Source organism: Salvelinus sp. IW2-2015, linkage group LG21 (assembly GCF_002910315.2).
Source record: "Salvelinus sp. IW2-2015 linkage group LG21, ASM291031v2, whole genome shotgun sequence".
Lineage (NCBI taxonomy): Eukaryota > Metazoa > Chordata > Actinopteri > Salmoniformes > Salmonidae > Salvelinus > Salvelinus sp. IW2-2015.
Window position 1 is genome coordinate 4,493,387 of NC_036861.1, and position 23,549 is coordinate 4,516,935.

The 23,549-nt window shown below is 44.8% G+C and overlaps 1 protein-coding gene across 2 annotated transcripts in view; it reads right to left on the bottom strand.

Moving 5' to 3' along the window:
• Nucleotides 1–1,062: 1,062 nt before the first annotated feature.
• LOC111982378 (sprouty-related, EVH1 domain-containing protein 2) overlaps nucleotides 1,063–23,549 on the bottom strand; it is a 30,625-nt gene continuing 8,138 nt past the window's right edge. The window contains exons 2-6 of one of the 2 annotated variants that reach the window (XM_024013936.2): nucleotides 13,557–13,734; nucleotides 12,980–13,202; nucleotides 12,728–12,792; nucleotides 6,399–6,563; nucleotides 1,063–6,098 (exon numbers count right to left, since the gene is read on the bottom strand). In XM_024013936.2, coding sequence (XP_023869704.1) covers nucleotides 5,382–6,098; nucleotides 6,399–6,563; nucleotides 12,728–12,792; nucleotides 12,980–13,202; nucleotides 13,557–13,734 — 1,348 coding nt within the window. In that variant the 3' untranslated portion in view covers nucleotides 1,063–5,381. The remainder of the gene's footprint in view (nucleotides 6,099–6,398; nucleotides 6,564–12,727; nucleotides 12,793–12,979; nucleotides 13,203–13,556; nucleotides 13,735–23,549) is intronic. The other variant, XM_024013937.2, reaches the window with a different exon arrangement.

The following is a 23,549-nucleotide window of genomic DNA, read 5'->3' on the forward strand; positions in this document are numbered from 1 at the left end:
GGCAGACATTTTAGTGTTTGTGTTATAAACCATTTATTTTAAGCCTATATTAATTGCTAGTCATCTAAGCTTACCGGTATACTTGCTTGCATGGGCTTGCGCACACCTTGACAAAAAAAACAAACAGAAACAACCATATGCTCAAGTGCTGAAAACCTCTCTGCGGGGAACCAAGTTAAAGGCCTACTCCTTCCCATTCCATCATCATACTGTAACATGTTGTATTTCAAAACACGTTAATCTGTGTTTTAGGATGAGGTTAACATAAATCTATAAAACTATTTTAAGGGGGCAGGCTATGACATCACAGTGCACAAGCCTTAAATATGAAAGGCGAAGATGGCAACAGCATTTTAAGTGTTGTTTTTTCTCTCTTTCAAACCCTGATTCAAAAGAGGGGAAGAAAAAAAGTGACCTCATTAGAATAAAGTATGCCTTAAATGGTTTGCACATGTTGAAGTTTGATACTATTTGCAGTCGCCGAGTTCCGTAGCCGGCCAGGGCCTTCAGGGACCTTTTTCCCCTCTCGCTCTCTGACTGTCTTCCATATGCATTTCCAGAGACCCACAGAGCAAAACATTGTGTACTCTAGATTCTTTTAGAGACTTGCGGAGCATGGTACAGCTCTGTGAATCTGTCTAGCGCCCAACGCGTATATTTCCGTCTTGACAGACAAGAGGGAAAAGAATACTCTGGAGCAAAGACAGGATCTGACTGCTGCAGTCATTCCTTCCTTTATGATACACACACATACGATAGAGATGTGTGTTTTAATCGAGAACATGCGTATACTCAAACAAACACTCACACACCCCCTCAGGCCATGTATGGATTACCGTGTTGCATCAGGATGGGACAGTGCCGAGTAGCATGAGGTCGATCAGCAGCCCCCCTCAGCAATGCTCCTAAAAGACCGATGCAACACAGGGAAGTGCTGGGCTACAAGCTATGTATGTGGGATAAATGTACAGGCTGTATGAGTTGCCACTAACATGGTTAAATCTCTCGAAACCACATCTCTGTAAAATACAGTGGAAATGAACACACGCACACACGGAAAAGTACTTACTATCCAGGCCATGCTTCTGTTAGTTTCCATATGATGTATTGGCATTTATACAGATGTTAATTTCTCTTTTCTCATTTTTTCTTTTTAAAAGCAAAGAGTCGTGATGATCATATTGGAAACAATACAAAAATAGAACTTAAAATGTACATCATACACTTGATATATATATATATATCTATATATATCATATATATTTTAGCTTTTTTTTTTACAGAGGTAAAAACTTAGATTGTAAAAAAAAAACAGAAAACAATCGATTTAACTGTTTCTTTAAACATAAACAAATACTAAGTATACATGAGATAGATGAAGAGGATGCTTCAGGCACTTTCCTTTAATAGTTAAATGTGTGCAGGAATTAGACACCGCACCAAAACAGACAAACTGCTTTTGGTTAACTTTTCTTTTACCACAGATAGAAAAATAAAACTAGGATCTTCTCTACAATGAATGGCAACAGTATTGCAAAGCTGACAAACAGGAACACACAGCAGAAAAAAAAGGAAGGAAGAAAGGCAGAGAGAGAGAGTACAGAGAAAGACATGGACACAACGACAGCTTTCGTACAGAACCCGCAACGCCATGATGCCATCGCCCATTTAACTCCAGACATTGCTCGGAACTCGAATGGTTATGACGATTAGTTAATGTATGATTGCGATAGATAGCATAAGATGTATTTTCTGCCACGTTGATGCGACTCGAGACCGGGTACTTCACAGCAATTTGCGCATATTGTTCATAAGGTTTTTCTGATTAGTGTTGTGCTTTCTACAGGGAAAAATCAAACAATGTTTCTCCCACGAGGTGAGGTTACAGGGTGGTTTGAATTTGAGGCTAGTTTTTGTTGTTTCAATACATATATATATATATACACACACAGTTGAAGTCCAACTTAGGTTGGAGTCATTAAAACTCGTTTTTCAACCACTCCACAAATTTCTTGTTAACAAACTATAGTTTTGGCAAGTTGGTTAGAACATCTACCTTGTGCATGACACAAGTCATTTTCCCAATAATTGTTTACAGACAGATTTCACTTATAATTCACTATCACAATTCCAGTGGGTCAGAAGTTTACATACACTCAATTAGTATTTGGTAGCATTGTCTTTAAATTGTTTAACTTGGGTCAAACGTTTTGGGTAGCCTTCCACAAGGTTCCCACAATAAGTTGGGTGATTCCTCCTGAATTTTCTATAGGCTTGAGGTCTGGGCTTTGTGATGGCCCCTCTAATACCTTGACCTTGTTGTCCTTAAGCCATTTTGCCACAACTTTGGYAGTATGCTTGGGGTCATTGTTCATTTGGAAGACCCATTTGCGACCAAGCTTTAACTTCCTGACTGATGTCTTGAGATGTTGCTTCGATATATCCACACTTTTCCTCCCTCATGATGCCATCTATTTTGTGAAGTGCACCAGTCCCTCCTGCAGCAAAGCACCCCCACAACATGATGCTGCCACCCTGTGCTTCACGGTTGGGATGGTGCTCTTTGGCCTGCAAGCATCCCCCTTTTTCCTCCAAACATAACGATGGTCATTATGGCCAAACAGTTCTATTTTGTTTCATCAGACCAGAGGACATTTCTCCAAAAAGTACGATCTTTGTCCCCATGTGCAGTTGCAAACCGTAGTCTTGCATTTTTATGGCGGTTTTGGAGTAGTGGCTTCTTCCTTGCTGAGCGGCCTTTCAGATGTCGTCGATATAGAACTTGTTTTACTGTGGATATAGATACTTTTGTACCGGTTTCCTCCAGCATCTTCATAAGGTCCTTTGCTGTTGTTTTGGGATTGATTTGCACTTTTCGCACGTTCATCTCTAGGAGACAGAACGTGTCTCCTTCCTGAGTGGTATGACGGCTGCGTGGTCCCATGGTGTTTATAGTTGCGTACTATTGTTTGTACAGATGAATGTGGTACCTTCAGGCGTTTGGAAATTGCTCCCAAGGATGAACCAGACTTGTGGTCTACAATATTTTTTTTCCTGAGGTCTTGGCTGATTTCTTTTGATTTTCCCATGATGTCAAGCAAAGAGGCACTGAGTTTGAAGTTAGGCCTTGAAATACATCCACAGGTACACCTCCAATTGACTCAAATGATGTCAATTAGCCCATCAGAAGCTTCTAAAGCCATGACATAATTTTCTGGAATTTTCCAAGCTGTTTAAAGGCACAGTCAACTTAGTGTATGTAAACTTCTGACCCACTGGAATTGTGATACAGTGAATAAGTGAAATAATCTGTCTGTAAACAATTGTTGGGAAATTACTTGTGTCATGCACAAAGTAGATGTCCTAACCGACTTGCCAAAACTATAGTTGTTAACAAGAAATTAGTGGAGTGGTTGAAAAACGAGTTTTAATGACTCCAACATAAGTGTATGTAAACTTCCGACTTCAACTGTACATATGTTGATGTATATGCATGCTGTAGCGTCCATTTTATTTGTGTATATATTTTGACACCATCTGCCTGACTGATGTGATTGGCTGACAGACAGCCTCCTCCCTTGCCCTTGGCTGTAATGTAATACTGAGTAAAAGACCAGGGAGAGGGAGTTATTGGACTACAGAAGAATAGATTAAACACGTCTCCAACTCTGGTCTTGGACAGCTACTGGGTGTGCAGCCTTTCGTTCCAGCCCTGCAGTAACGCACCTGTATCAGCTAATCATGGTATAGACTGAAGAACACGATTAGGTGATTAGTTGAATCAGGTGTGCTAGCAGGTCCCTTCATTGGAGAACCCACAATCTTATACCCTTGTGGGGAAAGATGAACGACCAGATCAAAACTGTGTGTCTTTCTCTCGAGCTAAAGTTTAGCAAAACTCTATAGATAGCGATTCCCTGACAGTTAGCCTCGTTGAGTATCCTTTTGAAAGGCAAAAGAAAGCACCAATGACACTAGTGTGGACAACGACATCATCCATCTCAAAAGGTGACAAAAAACCCTCCTCTTCCCCTCTTGGCTGTGTTTAGTTTACAAATGGGACCGTTCCTTTCCTCTTAACCCCCTAGGCTGGTGTCTAAATTTAGCAAGGCAAATAAATAACTATATCAAAAGATTATCATCAAACATCAACTGAATAAAAAGTCACCTAAGGCTCGAGTTCTCCTCCACAGTAATAAACAGTTGATTGAGGATTATTACCTTTAAAAAAAAGGACTAATTTAGATACTCTATATAAATGCTGCAGCTTATTTTGTCATTTTGGCTTTTAGTTGAAGTCACAACAATAGCAATCTGGGATACATTGTTACCCATTCCATTTTCCAGACTTTTGCACATAGGAAGTCACACAGACACACAACAACAACCCTACAGATTAAGTGTCTAAAGCAGAGTTTCCCCATCCAATAGTCAAGTACCCCTGACCCATTTTAGATTTTGTTCTGGGTCGAATCCACAATACATTTAGTCTAATTTGACTAAGCAGTAGAATGGTACTTTCAGGTTTTTTCCCCTGGTGTGTCTCCACTGACATTCATTGATATTAGGTTTAATTTGATTTAAAAAAAATCTTTATAGTCAGGGGTAGCCTGGCCCCAGGTCTAATTGATCTGGGAACAGGCTAGGTCAGGAGTAGTCAAGGTGCAGAATGAGGAAACACTGGTTAAACGTTTGCCTTTTGTTTCATTGGCTGGGAGGGGCAGACATGATCACAGTTGGGCTGCATCCCACATGGCACTGTATTACCTATATATTGCACTACATTAGACAAGGGCCCATGGGGCTATGATCAAAAGTAGTGCACTTTATAAGGAATAAGGTACCATTTAGGACACACCCTTGATTTAAGTGCCTCTGCTTTACAGGCGGGAACCAGCTTGATCTGTGATTGGTGGTGAGCCATGCGAGGGGAACACAAAGTGAGAGCCCCCCTCAAAAAACAACGCTCACACTGACCTCACACAAAACACTGATAAAAATAAAAATATTCAAGCCTTTAAAACACATGAGTGTAAAAATATAAAGTACCTGTTTATATATATTTATATATGAATATTCATTGTTTTAGTCTTTGTAATGCAAGGACGTGGAAGCCGTAGGCAGGGTACCCCTATAAAAAATAAAATAAAAAATAAAAAACATTAGGAAACTTATTTTTTCTCTTTCTTTCCACCGAGAGAAATTTCCATTTAGAAAAGAATCGGGACAAGCCAATTGTTTTCCCATCTGGAATTTGGCCGAGAGACACAACAGCGAAAACAAAAACTCAAAACAAAAGAATAGCGGGGCCACCCTCTTCCGGTCCAGTCCCTTCCATGGTTCTCTGTTCTACTCTCCACTCTCTCTCTCCCTCCTGGCCCTCAGCCCACGGCTTTGTGCTTGCCCCCGCAGCAGTGGCAGGCCACCCCGCAGCGGTAGCAGGCGCGCAGGGGGGCATAGCAGCACATGCAGGGGGCCAGCAGCGACAGCCCAACCAGGGCCAGCCAGCGCAGGCAGAAGCGCTCGTCGCTGGTGTCGCACGAGCACGGGTCCGAGTAGTCGCCCTCCGGGTCCGACATGCAGTGGTAGAGCAGGCTGTCCGCGCACCACATGAAGCTGACCCGGTGGATGCACGTCTGGATTGGGTCCGGCGCCTCCTGGCACCGCCCGCGCCTGTTCTCCTCGTGGTTGAACATGTCCCGGCAGTAGACGCAGCGCGAGCGCTCGCCGTCTTCCTTCCGCCGCTTGCCCTTGAGCTGGAGGGTGCGAGGCTGGGCTGTGACCACCGCCCTGTGTCCCCCGATAAGGCCGCCCCCACCAAGTCGGTCCACGCAGCCTATCTTGGGGTCTCTTGCATGCTGGTGGGGATCAAGGCCCAGGGGGTAAGGGTAGGTGTAGTCGTGCTTGGGCGGCTCGCTCTTGGCGAAGTGCACGTAGGCGTCGGCGTCCTCGGGGTGCTGGATGAGCTTGTCGCGCGTGGCGGTGGCGTGCCGGTAGTCCTCGTACCCAGTCAGCCAGGTCCGCTCGCGAGGGTTGATGCGCACGATCTCCTCCTCCTCCACCTGGAAGCTGACGTGGCGTGGGAACATGGGAACCGACTGCAGAGATGAAGGAGAGCAAAAAAAGATGAGAACTACACAGACCAGTCTATAAAACTAACATGGGGCATCTAAACATGTCTTCCAACAAGCAGGTAACTTCCAGGACCAACTTGAAATACATCATCACACTAGCAAAATAGTTTATGCTTCAAGAACACTCATTCCCTCTATCCCTCCCACCTACCCATTGTAGTAAAGAATATAGCCGCAACCCCCTAGCTCCAACACATATAATTTTTTTTAACGATCAAAGTTTTGGTGACCCACATTCGCCACTGTCATCCCCCAGCCACCCACCTGATCCAGGAAGTAGTGGTCCGAGGGTCGGTGCTGGTCGTAGAAGTGGCCCAGGATGCAGTGGTGGCGGCGCGGCTCGCAGAAGCTGGGCGGGGCCAGGGTCTGCAGCTGCAGGGGCTCCTTCTTCTGGGAGTGGGAGGAGTTGGACGAGCTGTCGGTGGCATTCTGAGACAAGACCAAAGCAAACACGAGTCAGGGCAGGGTCCTGTTCATTAGGGCACGCAACAGACGTTTTGCATTTCTGATTGGACAGCTTTAGATAGCCCCTCCCGTTTGCCCATGTTCTTCCGCTTGATGTCTAATGAACACGACCCACGACTACACAAGGAATATCCGACCAAGCTTCACAATAGAAAACATCACTGCTTTCTGGAACATTGTGTTTGGCTACGCTTAGCGATGTAATGAACGATACCACAAATTTTGGAGATGGTGAGATAACGACACCCTCGATTGGGCACGAGAACCCGTGCGGGAAGCAGACTCCCATCGGCCCTTTACACAGAGACCAACAAACCGATCTGCACATGGCACGTGCTCAGTTGCTAAGGTAAAAGTGTGCCATGGCTCAGTCTAAATCTCTCTACTTCTGTATGCAATTAAACAACAACCCCCCCACGCCTCCCCCAAAAAATGATGCCTTCAAGAACAAAAGAGTGGTAAAAATTGTTCTGAAGACTCCCTTTTTTTATATTGAGGGTAGGTTAAATTAATTCCAGCTAGGAGATTCCAGCCCCTTTAGCATCGAGTAAGACCAGAAGTGTGGTCGATTGCGTCACCAGTTGAGGCCGGCGTGGGGCACCTCTCATGTGGGGGGCYTGCTTTTGAGCTAACTCGGTTCCCTCGTTCGCCTCACCGCAACACTGCGTGCCAGAGGACCACTCGGCTGCGGTAATCAGACGAGAGGGAATCCGAGAGGGAATCAGGCCACGGCATATGATCTCAAAATGAGAGCGCCACCTCTCTCGTCCACTCTCATTCACTTTGGACGGTTTCTGGTTTCTTAATCCCAGGTTTATAGGACAGACAGACTCTCTTGCTTATAGAGGGCTTCGGCGAGCCCGGCCAAAGCTAAAAAGTGGTATCCCTTCCTCGGGCGATGCCAAGAGCTTGGTTAAGGTTGAGAAAAGTTCTTTAGGAGGCGAACCGGGGCCCGTCTGATGGAGATGATTACAAACACAGACCCTGTTCAGATATTTACTCCGACAGCGGGGCTTTCTCGAGGGGAAAAAAATAATAGAGGGAGAAAGAAATGCTCTAGAGCACTAATAGCGCAAGACCTTTGGAATGTAAAAGGGCTAAATTGCCCATGTTCATCACAAAAGCCACGGAAGTCCACCAGGCTTGTTGCTTGGGGGGGGGGGGGGGATGTGAGAGGTGTGTGGCGCAGCGTCTGATTTCAAAGGCATACCTCTGCCTTGTTTGAAGATTTTCATCATCTCTTGGTTGGGCGTGAATGGAGGTGAATAAAGACTGGAGATTAAGGCAAGGGGCTGCATCTGGTGGGGGGCAGGACCCTTTGATGTAATTACAACAGAGTAACAAACGCACAAGCCAGCTTCTAGCCACTGTGCCCTAAGCACAGGAAAAGCCAAATGGTAGGAGCTGTGTGTTGTGCTAAGTGTGATTACTGTGGGGCCGGTTGGGGGATGTGTGCGACAGGTCTAATTGTGAGTGTGTTTGTGTGTGTGCGCATATGTAAGGGATATATTTGTAAGTGTGTGTGCATGTGTGTTCCTGTGCTTGGAATGATTTTTGTGGTTGGGGAGGGGTGTATTTGTGGCTGAGCTAATTATCAATTTAGCCTCCAGACCAGACACAGGAATGGAACTCGCGGCAGCTGGCGATTCTAAAACTACCCTCGGCCTCATCGACACTACAGAGTGGGACAGTCTACTCACCAGCAGCCCATTCAAAAGACCCTGATGTCCAAAAGGGTAAGACTACACACACACACACACACACACACAGTGTGAGGCGTTTGACCCTCCTGCACCCTTGTTAAACATCCCCCACAAGCCCCAAAGGAGGACATTCCAACAGTCTGTCCAAATCTCACCAGTCACACCAGACCTTCAAAAAAGAGGAGAAGTATTGCATCATCCCAGGGAGTGTCTTATTTACTCTTGACTAATATTGTTCTAGCGCCTGGGGGGGGGGGGGGGGGTAAGGTCATTTGTCATTGTCCTCTCTCCTCCATCTGTCCCGGACTTCAGTTCCCTCAGGCTTTCAAAAAGACAGATCCTATCTAATACAATGTGACCTTCCCCTCCTTCAGGCTAGCTCTCTGGGCCACAGGGGAATGAGGCTAGATTCCAAGATAAAATAAAATAAACAGGGGGGGGGGGGGGGGCCTGCAAACCGAGGCGGATTGAAGCGTTCCCTTGCGCGGACCTGCTTTTTCTAAGTAGGGCCAGCTATGTAAACAGGGAGGCAGTGACGGATTACTGACGGGCCCTCTTCCCTCCGACTGGACATCCTGTYGAAACGACACGCTAGGCCCTTTTCCCGCTTTGATGCCATCGGAAGGGAGAAGGAGGCAAAAAAGGAAGAGAAAGAGGGGAAGCGAGTGTAAGGACCTGGACTTCCCATCACTATCAGATTTAGCACAAAGGTTAGGTACACCAGACAAGAGGAAAGCAAATGAGTTACAATGGACGGATTCATTAGCCCAGTATCATCAGGCTGCTATTATTAATGTTGAGTGGATAAAGTTGTGTAGTAGTGAAGGCCCATCTCAGTTTATTTTAGTAGTAGTGTAGTACTTAACCATTTCTTAGTTGTGTTCTTTAGTAGCGGCTTTTCTCTTGAGCTTGGTAGTCTTGTCAGCATCATGTTTAGTTATGTGTTAGCATGTCTGCTAGCGTAAAGGGACACTGCGAGATTTCTAGATTTAGGTCATTTTTCTAAAGCAGGGAAATAGATCTTCCAACTGCTCCAACACGTATAGTCTTACAAAGCTAAACATAGTAAATGTGTTCCTTTGACTGATCTTCTATCCACGTCGTTCTCTTTCCCGTTGTCACAAAGATCTATAGCGATCGCAAAGTTGTATCGGTCTCAATGGCGCTCACAGACACCACAATGGTAATCATACAATGTTCTGATATCTATACATCTCTATGTGACAACGGGACAGAGAAGTGGATAGAATCACGTTTCTTATGATTATCAGTAAAATAACCAAATGTATAAAATATTGTTTACAGCTTTTTGTAAGACTAAATGACCAACCACCCAGCTTTGGTTCAGTTCTAAAGTCTATTTCCATGCTTTTGAGAGGAGCTGGCTACTGTAATGGGACACTTCCAGGAATGGCGAAGGTGTATAAAAGATCCATGCACTTACCACAAATGCCTTGTTTACCAAGTTTGCTCTGTGTTAGGCCTACTCTTTTTTTGTATCGTCATAAGCACAGTATACATGATCCCAATTTAAGCTCCAAGACACTGGCAATATCAAAAACTTGAAAAAGTTCCGTGCTGATATATTGACACATTGAACCATGTTGCGCACCGTAGTTTAAAAGCTCCGTGGACAGTGTTAAAACCATGACGTCATATCTGAATTCCGACATCTTTATGCACCTTCGACTTTGCCCTAAACTAGCGATATGCTTACGTCAATCATCTCCAAACTGCACGCAGCGACTTTGGGTAAGTAGAAAAACCTAAATCTCAAAATGTCAGTGTCCCTTTAAGTGTTAGTGTGTCTGCTTGATAAATAAGTAACATATTAGCATGTCCGCTAGGCTAGCTAACAGTGTGTAGTCAGAGTACAGTGGTAGTAAAGGGTTAGCATGTCTGCTAGGATAGCTAACTGTGTGTAGGTTGGGTACATTACAGTGGGTCAGGCAGCAGCAGCGGTTGGGATGGAGGCTACCAGGCAGAGGCCTCCACTGCAGATGCAACACTATGACTCATGTACAATCTCCCTCGCTCTCTCCTCCCTGGAAATTAGGCCTATTCAAAACCCTGTGATATAACAGCAACACACACTGCAGTTATAGCTGTGCAGAAATGTATGCCTTACTGGACTGATGCTACTGATGCCTTGTGTGAGGTTTTCATGTTATCCATGCCAGGAACGGAACTGGCATTCAGGGCAATGATCTGATGAACTATCAGAGGTGGCCAGATTCTAGCTAGCTCTGGGTAGGGATGGGTATTTGAAATGTTTTGACTGTTCGAGTATTCGCATGATTTATTTTCGAGTACTTGTATGGAAACAAAAATCTATTTTTAAGAACACAATGCACGGGGAAAACTGTTTTGTGCATTTATCTACAGTGCATTCGGAAAGTATTCAGACCCCTTCACTTTTTCTACATTTTGTTACGCTACAGCCTTATTCTAAAATTGATTCAATTACTTTTTCTCCCCTCATCAATCTACAATAACCCATAATGACAAAGCAAGACAACGCAGGAGTGGCTTCGGGACAAGTCTCCGAATGTCTTTGAGTGGCCCAGCCAGAGCCTGGACTTGAACCCGATCGAACATCTCTGGAGAGACCTGAAAATAGCTGTGCAGAGACGCTTCCCATCCAACCTGACAGAGCTTGAGAGGATCTGCAGAGAAGAATGGGACAAACTCCCCAAATACAGGTGTGCCATGCTTGTAGCGTCATACCCAAGACTCAAGGCTGTAATTGCTGCCAAAAGGTGCTTCAACAAAGTACTGAGTAAAAGGACTGAATTACTTATGTAAATTATCCGTTTTTTTATTTTTAATAAATTAGCAAAAGTGTCTAAAAACCAGTTTTTGCTTTGTCATTATGGGGTATTGTGTGTAGATTGATAAGGGGGAAAAAAACATTTTAATCCATTTTAGAATAAGGCTGTAACGTAACAAAATGTGGAAAAACTCAAGGGGTCTGAATACTTTCTGAACGCACTGTGTTATTAGATTCTGTAAGTACTTTATGTGCCCATCTCACTGATATCAAAGTGTTAGAGATACACAAGTTGTTTTTGAAATAGGTCACTGAAATTATTTCTACGGCCACCACGCGTCTTGCGCGTAATGGACATACGGGCGGGTATTCCAACAATCTTTTTTATAGACAAGTCCGTTAAGAACAAATTGTTATTTACAACGACGGCCTACCCCGGACAAACCCTAACGATGATGGTCCAATTGTGCGCCACCCTGGGACTCCCAATCACAGTCGGTTGTGATACAGCCTGGAATCGAACCAGGGTCTGTAGGTGACGCCTCTAGCACTGATATGCAGTGCCTTAGACCACTGCGCCACTCGGGAGCCCTTAAAGAGATCTTAAATAGATGGAAGTGGCCCATCTTGTCTAATGTGTCAAAGCTGGTAGCTTGGGAACCTGAACTATGCTAGCCACATGCCGTTTCACAGCTTCTGCACTCGAGTAAATTAGCATGTTTAATCATCTCGAGCATTCGCAAACAAAGTTATTTAGATGTTTGCTTCGGTGCACAATTGCTGGCTAACAAAAACATCCATCTGCAGAAATCCACAACGGAGGCAAGTCAAAACACAGCTGAAGGAAGCATCAGTGTGCACACATGCACAGTAACTCCCTCTTCCAAGAGGGCTGGCCAAAAACCCCCAGCTCTCTCCAGACTGTTCAACATATGAGTGAGAGAGAGAGAGAGAGAGAGAGAGAGAGAGGAACACAAGGCGTTCCCTTCTCTCAGTCCTCCCCTTCTTCCCCCCTCCCCTCCCATGGTGTTAAATCACAGAGGCAGTTTGCTAGGAAGCAGCTGCTAATGATAGTTTTAGAGGTGGAGTGGGAGGAGGAAAGGGGGGTGGGCAGGAAGAGACCTCGCGACCCCCGCCTGCTGCACCTCATCTCCTGTGACGGCGACAAACCAAAATGTCAAGCGGCAGAGGAGTCTGGTCAAAACACTACAGGATACCTACCCCTCACCCCTCCTCTCTCTTCCTCCTCCTACTCTCCCTCCACCCGCCTGTTACTATCACACCAGCCATCTCCTGCTCAAAAACAAAGGGCCATCTCTTCCCGAAATGGGCCAAACAAAAATAACTGCCTTCCCCGCTTTTGGGGGAAATCTTCACACGTACTTCAAAAAAGAAAAAAGACTATAAGTGAAGGCGAGAGAGAAGTCTGACCAAGCACAGACTAGGGGTGATCTTGCAGACGGAAACAATACGGAGTCCAACATGCAAGTGGACAGCCATGACCATAGATGGGAAACATACCATCTAGTCTCCGTTGAGTTTTGGGTGGGACTAAAATCCTGACCCTAACCAAAAAAAGACAAACTTGGATTCTCTCAAGTGTTCATAATGTCCCTGAACGTGCTGGTGTTTAAAACTACAAGAGAGGAACTCACAGTGAAAACATCATCGTCGCCCAACTCGGCCTCGTTCTGGATGGTCGAAGAGGAGGTGGTAGATCCTGGAAAACAAAGATGGCAGAACGAGCCAAGAGTGAGTAACCTGCAAAGCTTCAGCTGGACTTCCACATCCCCGTATAGCATCAAACATCTTCCTTTTCTTACTATGATGATCTGAACGCATTTGATAAGTTAAACCAACACGGTGGTTACCAATCCACCTATCAGTGGCTATAAAAGGACGTATACCGTTCAAGAGCATTGAGATACAGCCCTCATAGTCTTCGCCTTCCCCTCCCGTACCTTCCGTCAGGTCCTCCATGGCTTTCCTGACCCCACGGTCGAAGGCGCGTGCGTCGGCCGGGCTCTGGAACGTCAAACCACACTTCTTGTTGTCCACTTTCCAGTGGTGAAATGTGGGCGTGGCCTTGGTGTACACCAGATCCTTCTTCAGGAAGCATTCCAGAATCACCTGGGAGGAGGCACACGTTTGAATGGACTATAAACCAAACCATGCTCCGAACAAAGTATGATCTACCTGAATTATCTATAAAAGGAACAGAAAGAGCAACAGAGAAAAAAAGCTGAGGACCGATATCTGACAAACACATTTGGGTGACATGAACGTTCCCGAAAAACGTTAATTGGTGACAATTAAGGATTTGTGAATGCATTCTAAATGTGTGCGACAGAATCGGCCCTCGTCTGCCCTGGACGGGATTCGATCCCACGTTACCAACGGCACTTCTTTTACTTCGGAAGCTAGTGAGCTAATTGTTACTGTAACAATTCAGGATTTGGGTCTGAGTGCTAGCTGGGTCTTCACCTGTTTGTCTTTGAGGCGCTCGCCGTGGATGAGGAAGCTGCTTCGGTCCAGCAGCTCGGCCGACAGCACCTTGCACACGCCCACACGGCTGAGGCACCCACCGTCCTGGGCCAGCCAGCCGCCACTCGAGTCGTCCCGGGTCATGACCACCGCTTTGACGCGCACAATGTAGCTGTCGCTGTATGGTTGCGAGAGGGAGAAAGTTTGGGGTCGGTCAGTTAAGCATGGGAAAGAGGGACAGTGGAATTGTAGAGCAGGTGCTCACACATACACACGCAACCGTTCAAAAGTTTGGGGTCACTTAGAAATGTCCTTGTTTATGAAAGAAAAGCAACGAAAAAAAGTGGCCYGTAAAATAACATCAAATTGATCTGAAATACAGTGTAGACATTGTTAATGTTGTAAATGACTATTGTAGCTGGAAACGGCTGATTTTTTTATGGACTATCTACATAGGCGTACGGAGGCCCATTATCAGCAACCATCACTCCTGTGTTCCAGTGGCACGCTGTGTTAGCTAATCCAAGTTTATCATTTTAAAAAGGCTAATTGATAATTTGAAAAACCTTTTGCAATTATGTTAGCACAGCTGAAAACTGTTGTTCTGATTAAAGAAGCAATAAAACTGGCCTGTAGATATTGTAGATATTCCATTAAAAAATAATCTGCCTTTTCCAGCTAGTCATTTACAACATTAACAATGTTGACACTGTATTTCTGATCAATTTGATGTTATTTTACTGGCCACTTTTTTTCGTTGCTTTTCTTTCAAAACAAGGACATTTCTAAGTGACCCCAAACTTTTGAACAGTAGTGTGTGTACACACACACAGTTGAAGTTGTAAGTTTACATACACTTAGGTTGGAGTCATTAAAACTTGTTTTTCAACCACTCCACTAATTTCTTGTTAACAAACTATAGTTTTGGCAAGTCGGTTAGGACATCTACTTTGTACATGACACACGTCATTGTTTACAGACAGATTATTTCACTTCTAATTCACTGTATCACAATTCCAGATGACCAGAAGTTTACATACACTAAGTTGACTGTGCCTTTTTAAACAGCTTGGAAAATTCCAGAAAATTATGTCATGGCTTTAGAAGCTTCTGATGGGCTAATTGACATCATTTGAGTCAATTGGAGGTGTACCTGTGGATGTATTTCAAGGCCTACCTTCAAACTCAGTGCCTCTCTACTTGACATCATGGGAAAATCAAAAGAAATCAGCCAAGACCTTAGAAAGAAAATGGTAGACTTCCACAAGTCTGGTTCATCCTTGGGAGCAATTTCCAAATGCCTGAAGGTACCACATTCATCTGTACAAACAATAGTACGCAAGTATAAACACCATGGGACCATGCAACTGTCATACCGCTCAGGAAGGAGACGCGTTCTGTCTCCTAGAGATGAATGTACTTTGGTGCGAAAAGTGCAAATCAATCCCAGAACAGCAGCAAAGGACCTTGTGAAGATGCTGGAGGAAACAGGTACAAAAGTATCTATATCCACAGTAAAACGGCAGGTAGCCTAGTGGTTGGAGCATTGGACTTGGAACCGAAAGGTTGCAAGATCGAATCCCCAAGCTGACAAGGTAAAAATATGTTGTTCTGCCCCTAAACAAGGCAGTTAACCCACTAGGCCGTCATTGAAAATAAGAATTTGTTCTTAACTGACTTGCCTAGTCAAAGGTAAATAAATAAAAAACGAGTCCTATATCGACATAACCGGAAAGGCCGCTCAGCAAGAAGTCACTGCTCCAAAACCGCCATAAAAAAAGCCAGACTACGGTGTGCAACTGCACATGGGGACAAAGATCGGACTTTTTGGAGAAATGTTCTCTGGTCTGATGAAACCCTTTGGCCATTATGTTAGGAGGAAAAAGGGGGAGACTTGCAAGCCGGAGAACACCATCCCAACCGTGAAGCATGGGGGTGGCAGCATCATGTTGTGGGGGTGCTTTGCTGCAGGAGGGACTGGTGCACTTCACAAAATAGATGGCATCATGAGGGAGGAAAATTATGTGGATATATTGAAGCAACATCTCAAGACATCAGTCAGGAAGTTAAAGCTTGGTCACAAATGGTTCTTCCAAATGGACAATGACCCCAAGCATACTTCCAAAGTTGTGGCAAAATGACTTAAGGACAACAAAGTCAAGGTATTGGAGTGGCCATTACAAAGTCCTGAATCCTCAATCCTATAGAAAATTTGTGGGCTGAACTGAAAAAGCGTGTGCGAGCAAGGAGGACTACAAACCTGACTCAGTTACACCAGTTCTGCCGGGAGGAATGGGTCAGAATTCACCCAACTTATAGTGGGAAGCTTGTGGAAGGCTACCCAAAACATTTGACCGAAGTTAAACAATTTAAAGACAATGCTACCAAATACTAATTGAGTGTATGTAAACTTCTGACCCACTGGGAATGTGATGAAAGAAATAAAAGCTTAAATCATTCTCTCTACTATTATTCTGACATTTCACATTCTTAAAATAAAGTGGTAATCCTAACTGACCTAAAAAAGGGAATTTTTTTAGAGGATTAAATGTCAGGAATTGTGAAAAACTGAGTTTAAATGTATTTGGCTAAGGTGTATGTAAACTTCCGACTTCAACTATACATACATACACACAGTACCAGTCAAAGGTTTGGACACACCTACACATTCAAGGGTTTTTCTTTATTTTGACTATTTTCTACATCAAAAATATGAAATAACACATATGGAATCATGCAGTAACCCCCCCAAAAAGTGTTATACAAATCTAAATATATTTTAGATTCTTTAAAGTAGCCACCCTTTGCCTTGATGACAGCTTTGCACACTCTTGGTATTCTCTCAACCAGCTTCATGAGAAATGCTTTTCCTTCACTCTGCGGTCCAACTCATCCCAAACCATCTCAATTGGGTTGAGGTCGGGTGATTGTGGAGGCCAGGTCATCTGATGCAGCACTCCATCACTCTCCTTCTTGGTCAAATAGCCCGTACGCAGCCTGGAGATGTGTTATACACTGAATATACTACACTGAAAAAAAATATAAACGCAACATGTAAAGTGTTGGTCCCATGTTTCATGAGCTGAAATAAAAGATGCTAGAAATGTTTGTTACGCACAAAAAGCTTATTTCTCTCAAATGTTGTGCACAAATGGGTTTACATCCCTGTTAGTGAGCATTATCCTTTGCCAAGATAACCCATCCACCTGACAAGTGTGGCATATGAAGTTGATTAAACAGCATGATCATTACACAGGTGGACCTTGTGCTGGGGGAAATAAAATACCACTAAAATGTGCAGTTTTGTCACACAACAATACCACAGATGTCTCAAGCTGAGAGAGCGTGCAATTGGCAGGAATGTCCACCAAAGCTGGTAGAGAATTGAATATTAATTTCCCTACCATAAGCCAACGTTGTTTTAGAAAATTTGGCAGTACGTCCAACCGGCCTCACAACCACAGACCATGTGTAACCAAGCCAGCCCAGGACCTCCACACTCGGCTTCTTCCCCTGCGGGATCATTTGTGTCCAGCCACCCGGACAGCTGATGAAACTGAGGAGTATTTATGTCTGTAATAAAGCCCTTTGTGGGGAAAAAACTAATTCTGACAGGCCTGGTGCCCAAGTGGGTGGGCCTATGCCCTCCCATGGCTGTGCCCCTGCCCATTAATGTGAAATCCATAGATTAGGGCCTAATTTATTTATTTCAATTCACTAATTTCCTTATATGAACTGTAACTCACTAAAATCGTTGCAATTGTTGCATGTTGCATTTATATTTTTGAACAAAAATATAAATACAACAATTTCAAAGAATTTACTGAGTTGCAGTTCATATAAAGAAATCAGTCAACTGAAATAAATTCATTAGGCCCTAATCTATGGATTTCACATGACTGGGAATACAGATATGCATCTGTTGGACAACAGATACTGTACCTTAGAAAAAAGCAGGGGTGTGGATCAGAAAACCAGTTAGTATTTGGTGTGACCACTATTTGCCTCACGCAGCGCGACACATCTCCTTCGCACAGAGTTGATCAGGCTGTTGTGGCCTGTGGAATGTGGTCCCGCTCCTCTTCAATGGCTGTGTGAAGTTGCTGAATATTGGCGGGAACTGGAACACGCTGTCGTACGCGTCGATCCAGAGCATCCCAAACATGCTCAATGGGTGACATGTCTGGTGACTATGCAGGACATGGAATAACTGGGACATTTTTAGCTTCCAGGACTTGTGTACAGATCCTTGCAACATGGGGCCGTGGATTATCACCCTGAAACATGAGGTGACGAGGTCACAATCGTGGACCTGCTTTGCAGTGCAAACACAACAAAACAAAACTACTGATACAAATGAAACCTACATATTTGCATACGGCCATAGGACGAAACCCCTTTTTGTGAACAAAAACCCCCCCCGAGAATTATGAGTCACGCGTACATCTGCGCTGTGAAATTAGTCCGCGAACGTACTCTGCATCACCCCCTCACCTTCTGCCATATTTGAACAGACACAAACCGGCACCAATTAAAACACAGCTATTAAGAAGAACTTCCATTAGCAGTGGTATGGCTTTCCATGCCATAGTATTTCAAATGATATCGTCAAGCTGCTGAAAAAGGGTACCAAATATCAGCTATTCAAGCAGCTGCCCCCGAAACCAGATATGAAGAATGCAGATTTACAAAAAGGTAATGACCGTCTAAATCTCCATTGTTCTTCAACCTGTCACTTCCCTAATCTCACCCTCACACTACTCCTCATGCACATTTACATGTGTCTTTCTAGTCATCAGGGCCTCTCAAAGGGATACTGAGGCAAGTCTAGTCCTGTAAGAATCAGCGTTGCTATACCACGGGTACAGCACAATTGTGTGCATCACACTACCTCAGATCAAACTATTTGACGATATATTAGGCAGGAATTGTACGTCCATAGCAGTTGAAAGATGTCTATGTGCCCGTGGGTTTTAATATGGTGAACTAACTGTCCATCTGGCATTTGAAGAGAGCATGGGTGCTGGTACACCTCCACTAACACTCCCACACATACACCCTCAGACAAGCTAGGCCCAACTCACAGACATGTACCTACCATGCCAAGAAGCATGAGAAATGCACACCAGAGAAATAAGGACACCTAACTAGAAGCGAAAATGCATATATATGGATTGCTGCTGATTAATCCATTTGTAACCCTTATATATATATATATATATATCATCCCAGACAAATACACCAGTGCTTATGAATTGGGTGTATGTGTCACTAGACATGGTAAATTCTTTGTCAAATACTGAGGGACAGGCAGTTTTGATATCATATGAGGGATGATGACTCCACAGCCCACCCACCACCAGAGCACGATAAGCTCGGCTTTTGTTGACACCCCTGGAATGCAGCGGCCATAATAGTACATACTAAAGAGGGGGAGTAATTCCTCTCCCTCTGCAGAGGTCACCCCTCTCTCCCACATCTTTTCTCTGTCACACACACACACACCATATGATTATCCCAGATACCCTGGCAGCACTTCCAAACACAATGAATATCCATTGAGTTTTGACCAATAACCCGGGTAAAAGGAAGAAAAATGTCTGACTGAAGCCCGTCTTTGCAAACAAGGCTGACGATCCGTCTCCCTGAGATCCATGAACATGGAGCCCACATGGACGATTCAGAACAATCTCGCAGAGTGCCAGCGAATGTACTCACCTATGATTACACATCTAAAGCCCTGAGAGCACGAGCCAGAGAGAGCCCCCGGCGTTACGGAAACACTAAATCTCCCCTGTAAAAGGTGGCAGCATTGCTTCGCTCATCCGACCTGTTCTGCCACAGCCAAAACAAAACCGTATCCTAACCAAGCAGTAGTCACGAGCAGCAGCCCCTCCAGCAACAGCCACCCAGCAGAATATGAGCGAGGAGGAGAACACCGCAGAGTAGACACAGAAAGACATGGCTAGCAGAAACCAGGGAAGCAGCAGAAATACAAAAACCGGACGGCTTGCCTTTTATAATCGGACATCTCTCCTACACCCCGCGGCCACGGTCACAAATTCCTCATGGTCTCCATCGGTAGACGGTCGGCGTGTGCGAAACGACGCAACATCCCAATCACCAGTCTGACCATGGTGGAAGCAGCAGCAGCCGTGCCTAATTTCCAGGCTGTTTCCTCAAAAGTGCTTCCCCACGTACCGTATGATTCAGTCTCCTTGACAAGCAGATGGCGCTTGTGTGTGTGTGCGAGAGACAGAGGGAGCGAGAGAGTGGAGAGTGTGTGTGTGTGTGTGTGTGTTGAGCATGAGTCATCGCCCGGCAGCCATTCCGCATTTGCCGGCAGTGGCACACAGCACACTCCATCCTCATCCGTCAAGGAGGGGAGAAACGGGGGAACATGGCCTAAGAAGTCCACCACTACCTAAACACACAGGAGGGGTGGGCTTATTCTCACACACAGGATCCTCACTGAGCACGAAAGGAATTTGAAGCAACTGAAACAACCTGCCAATCAGTAAAGGTTTGTGCACATTGTATAAAGCAGAGAGCAAAGAACATGTACATTCCATGGCTCTCGCTAGCAAGCAGGTCAGAAGAATTTGTGGGTTGAATATTATTCAGCTCTGACTGGACTTCTTATCAGGAGTGTTTGCCCAGTGTCCTAACTTTGTCAGGATCATAAAAGGAGGTTAAAAGGTTTACAATGTACAAACCCAACCCACAGGTAGGTGTGAAAGACCTGGGGTGATGTCATCCACGGCTCAGAATAGAGGAACATAGGTGATCGATAGTCCTTTTTCTTTCCTCTCCCTATCCTTTTTCCTCTCTGGCAGCTCCCATCCAGGACAGGTCATCAGTTTCCCCTCCAAGCTCTTGTTTCTCTATCACAGGCCATCATAAACGGCCCAAGCATATCTAGTGATGAGGATTTTGTACAAGTTGCCGGCCGGTAACTAAGTTAACGTCATGGGATACTTTCCTTGAGTTTGAGGTGTGGAGAAGAGGCTGTTCTGTTACTTGATGAACCAGACAAAGCAAAGCAGCGCAGCAATGGGTCCATCAGGGTCAGAGGTTCATAGACAACTGTACATGAAATAGAATCATTTATCCCAATCAAAAATCGACCTAACAAACAAGTAGGGTTAAGTCCTACATATTCATATTCAAGCCCAAAATAGGCCAGTCCCACCAGAACTGAAACCAATGGAGTTATTGTATGCTAATGGTGGGGTCTTCTCTTAGGTTTCCCCCCCCCCCTTGGGTTGTGCCGTGGCGGAGATCTTTGTGGGCTATACTCGGCCTTGTCTCAGGATGGTAAGTTGGTGGTTGAAGATATCCCTCTAGTGGTGTGGGGGCTGTGCTTTGGCAAAGTGGGTGGGGTTATATCCTTCCCGTTTGGCCCTGTCCGGGGGTATCATCGGATGGGGCCACAGTGTCTCCTGACCCCTCCAGTCTCAGCCTCCAGTATTTATGCTGCAGTAGTTTATGTGTCAGGGGGCTAGGGTCAGTTTGTTATATCTGGAGTACTTCTCCTGTCTTATCCGGTGTCCTGTGTGAATTTAAGTATGCTCTCTCTAATTCTCTCTCTCTGAGGACCTGAGCCCTAGGACCATGCCCCAGGACTACCTGGCATGATGACTCCTTGCTGTCCCCAGTCCACCTGGCCGTGCTGCTGCTCCAGTTTCAACTGTTCTGCCGACGGCTATGGAACCCTGGCCTGTTCGCCGGACGTGCTACCTGTCCCAGATCTGCTAACTGTCCCAGACCTGCTGTTTTCKACTCTCTAGAGACAGCAGGAGCGGTAGAGATACTCTTAATGATCGGCTATGAAAAACCAACTAAAAGCCAACTGACATTTACTCCGGAGGTGCTGACTTGCTGCACCCTCGACAACTACTGTGATTATTATTATTTGACCATGCTGGTCATTTATGAACATTTGAACATCTTGGCCATTTTCTGTTATAATCTCCACCCGGCACAGCCAGAAGAGGACTGGCCACTCCTCATAGCCTGGTTCCTCTCTAGGTTTCTTCTTAGGTTTTGGCCTTTCTAGGGAGTTCTTCCTAGCCACCGTGCTTCTACACCGGCATTGCTTGCTGTTTGGGGTTTTAGGTAGGGTTTCTGTACAGCACTTTGAGATATCAGCTGATGTAAGAAGGGCTATATACTCTCCATTCCATAGGCGAAATTGCCATATGAGGTTGGGGGAGACATGCCGCCCCCCAATATTCAGAACAGGTTGATTCATCCCTTGGAGGTCGGGGGCCCCCCAGATAGCATATGAACGCGTCATAAGCAATGGAAAAATGTGCAAAGTTGCAGAAAATATGCATTTAAATGCACATTTCTCTCTGCCACATGACAAAATGTGTTAAAATGCATGAAGTTAGCCCCCCCCCCCAAAAAAAAATCCCTAAAAAAGTATTATTTTTGGCTGAGTGTAGGTGCCCCAAATGCGTTAGTCTGGCACTATTCGGAGGCACTGCGTCTCCTCCGCTTAGCCGAGCTGTCTATTCACGCCCCTCCCCCATTCATTTCATTCAGGGGCGGTACAGGGAGGGGGGCATTAGCCCCACCTGAAATACATCTCATTCCGAAATCCTGGGCATTAATATGGAGTTGGTCCCCCCTTTGCTGCTATAACAGCCTCCACTCTTCTTGAAAGGCATTCCCCAAACTGTTGCCACAAAGTTGGAAGCACAGAATCGTCTAAAATGTCACTGTATGCTGTAGTGTTAAGATTTCCCTTCATGGAACTAAGAGGCCTAGCCCGAACCATGAAAAACAGCCCCATAACATTACTCCTTCTCCACCAAACTTTACAATTGGCACTATGCATTGGAGCAGGTGGCGTTCTCCTGGAATCCGCCAAACCCAGATTCGTCCGTCGGACTGCTGGTTGGTGAAGCGTGATTCATCACTCCAGAGAACACGTTTCCAATGTTGGCAAGATTTACACCACTCCAGCCGACGCTTGGAATTGCGTATGGTATTTCATGCCGAATAGTTATTGTGCCGACGTTGCTTACAGAGAGACAGTTTGGAACTCGGTAGTGAGTGTTGCAACTGAGGACAGATGATTTTTACGCGCTGCGCACTTCACCACTCGGCGGTCCCGGTCTGTGAGATTGTGTGGCTTACCACTTCGCGGCTGAGCTGTTGTTGCTCCTAGACCACTTCACAATAACAACAATTACAGAATGCCAAGAGTGTCACCTGGAATGCATTTCAATTAACAGGTGTGCCTTGTTAAAATAATTTGTGCCATTTATTTCATTTTTAATGTGTTAGAGCCAATCAGTTGTGTATTCACAAGATGGTCTTTCACCGAATATGGAAAAGTCCATAATATGGTAAGAACTGTTCAAATAAGCAAAGAGAAATGACAGTCCATCATTACTTTAAGACATGAAGGTCAGTCAATCTGGAAAATGTTTCAAAAACGTTGAAAGTTTCTTCAAGTACAGTCGCAAAAATCATCAAGCGCTATGATGAAACTGACTCGTGAGGACCGCCACAGGAAAGGAAGACCCAGAGTTGAACATTGCAGGTGAAGCTGGTTGAGAGAACGCCAAGAGTGTGGATGGCTACTACATGATTCCATGTATGTTATTTAGTTTTGATGTCGTCACTATTATTCTACAATGTAGAAAATTGTAAAAAATAAAGAAAAACCCTTGAATGAGTAGGTGTGTCCAAACTTTTAGCTGGTACTATATACAGTTGAAGTCAGAAGTTAACATACACCTTAGCTAAATACATTTAAACTCAGTTTTTCACAATTCCTGACATTTAATCCTAGTAAAAATTCCCTGTTTTAGGTCAGTTAGGATTACCACTTTATTTTAAGAATGTGAAATGTCAGAATAATAGTAGAGAAAATTATTTATTTTAGCTTTTATTTCCCTTCTGACCCATTCCCAGTGGGTCAGAAGTTTACATACACTCAATTCGTGTTTGTTAGCATTGCCTTTCAATTGTTTAACT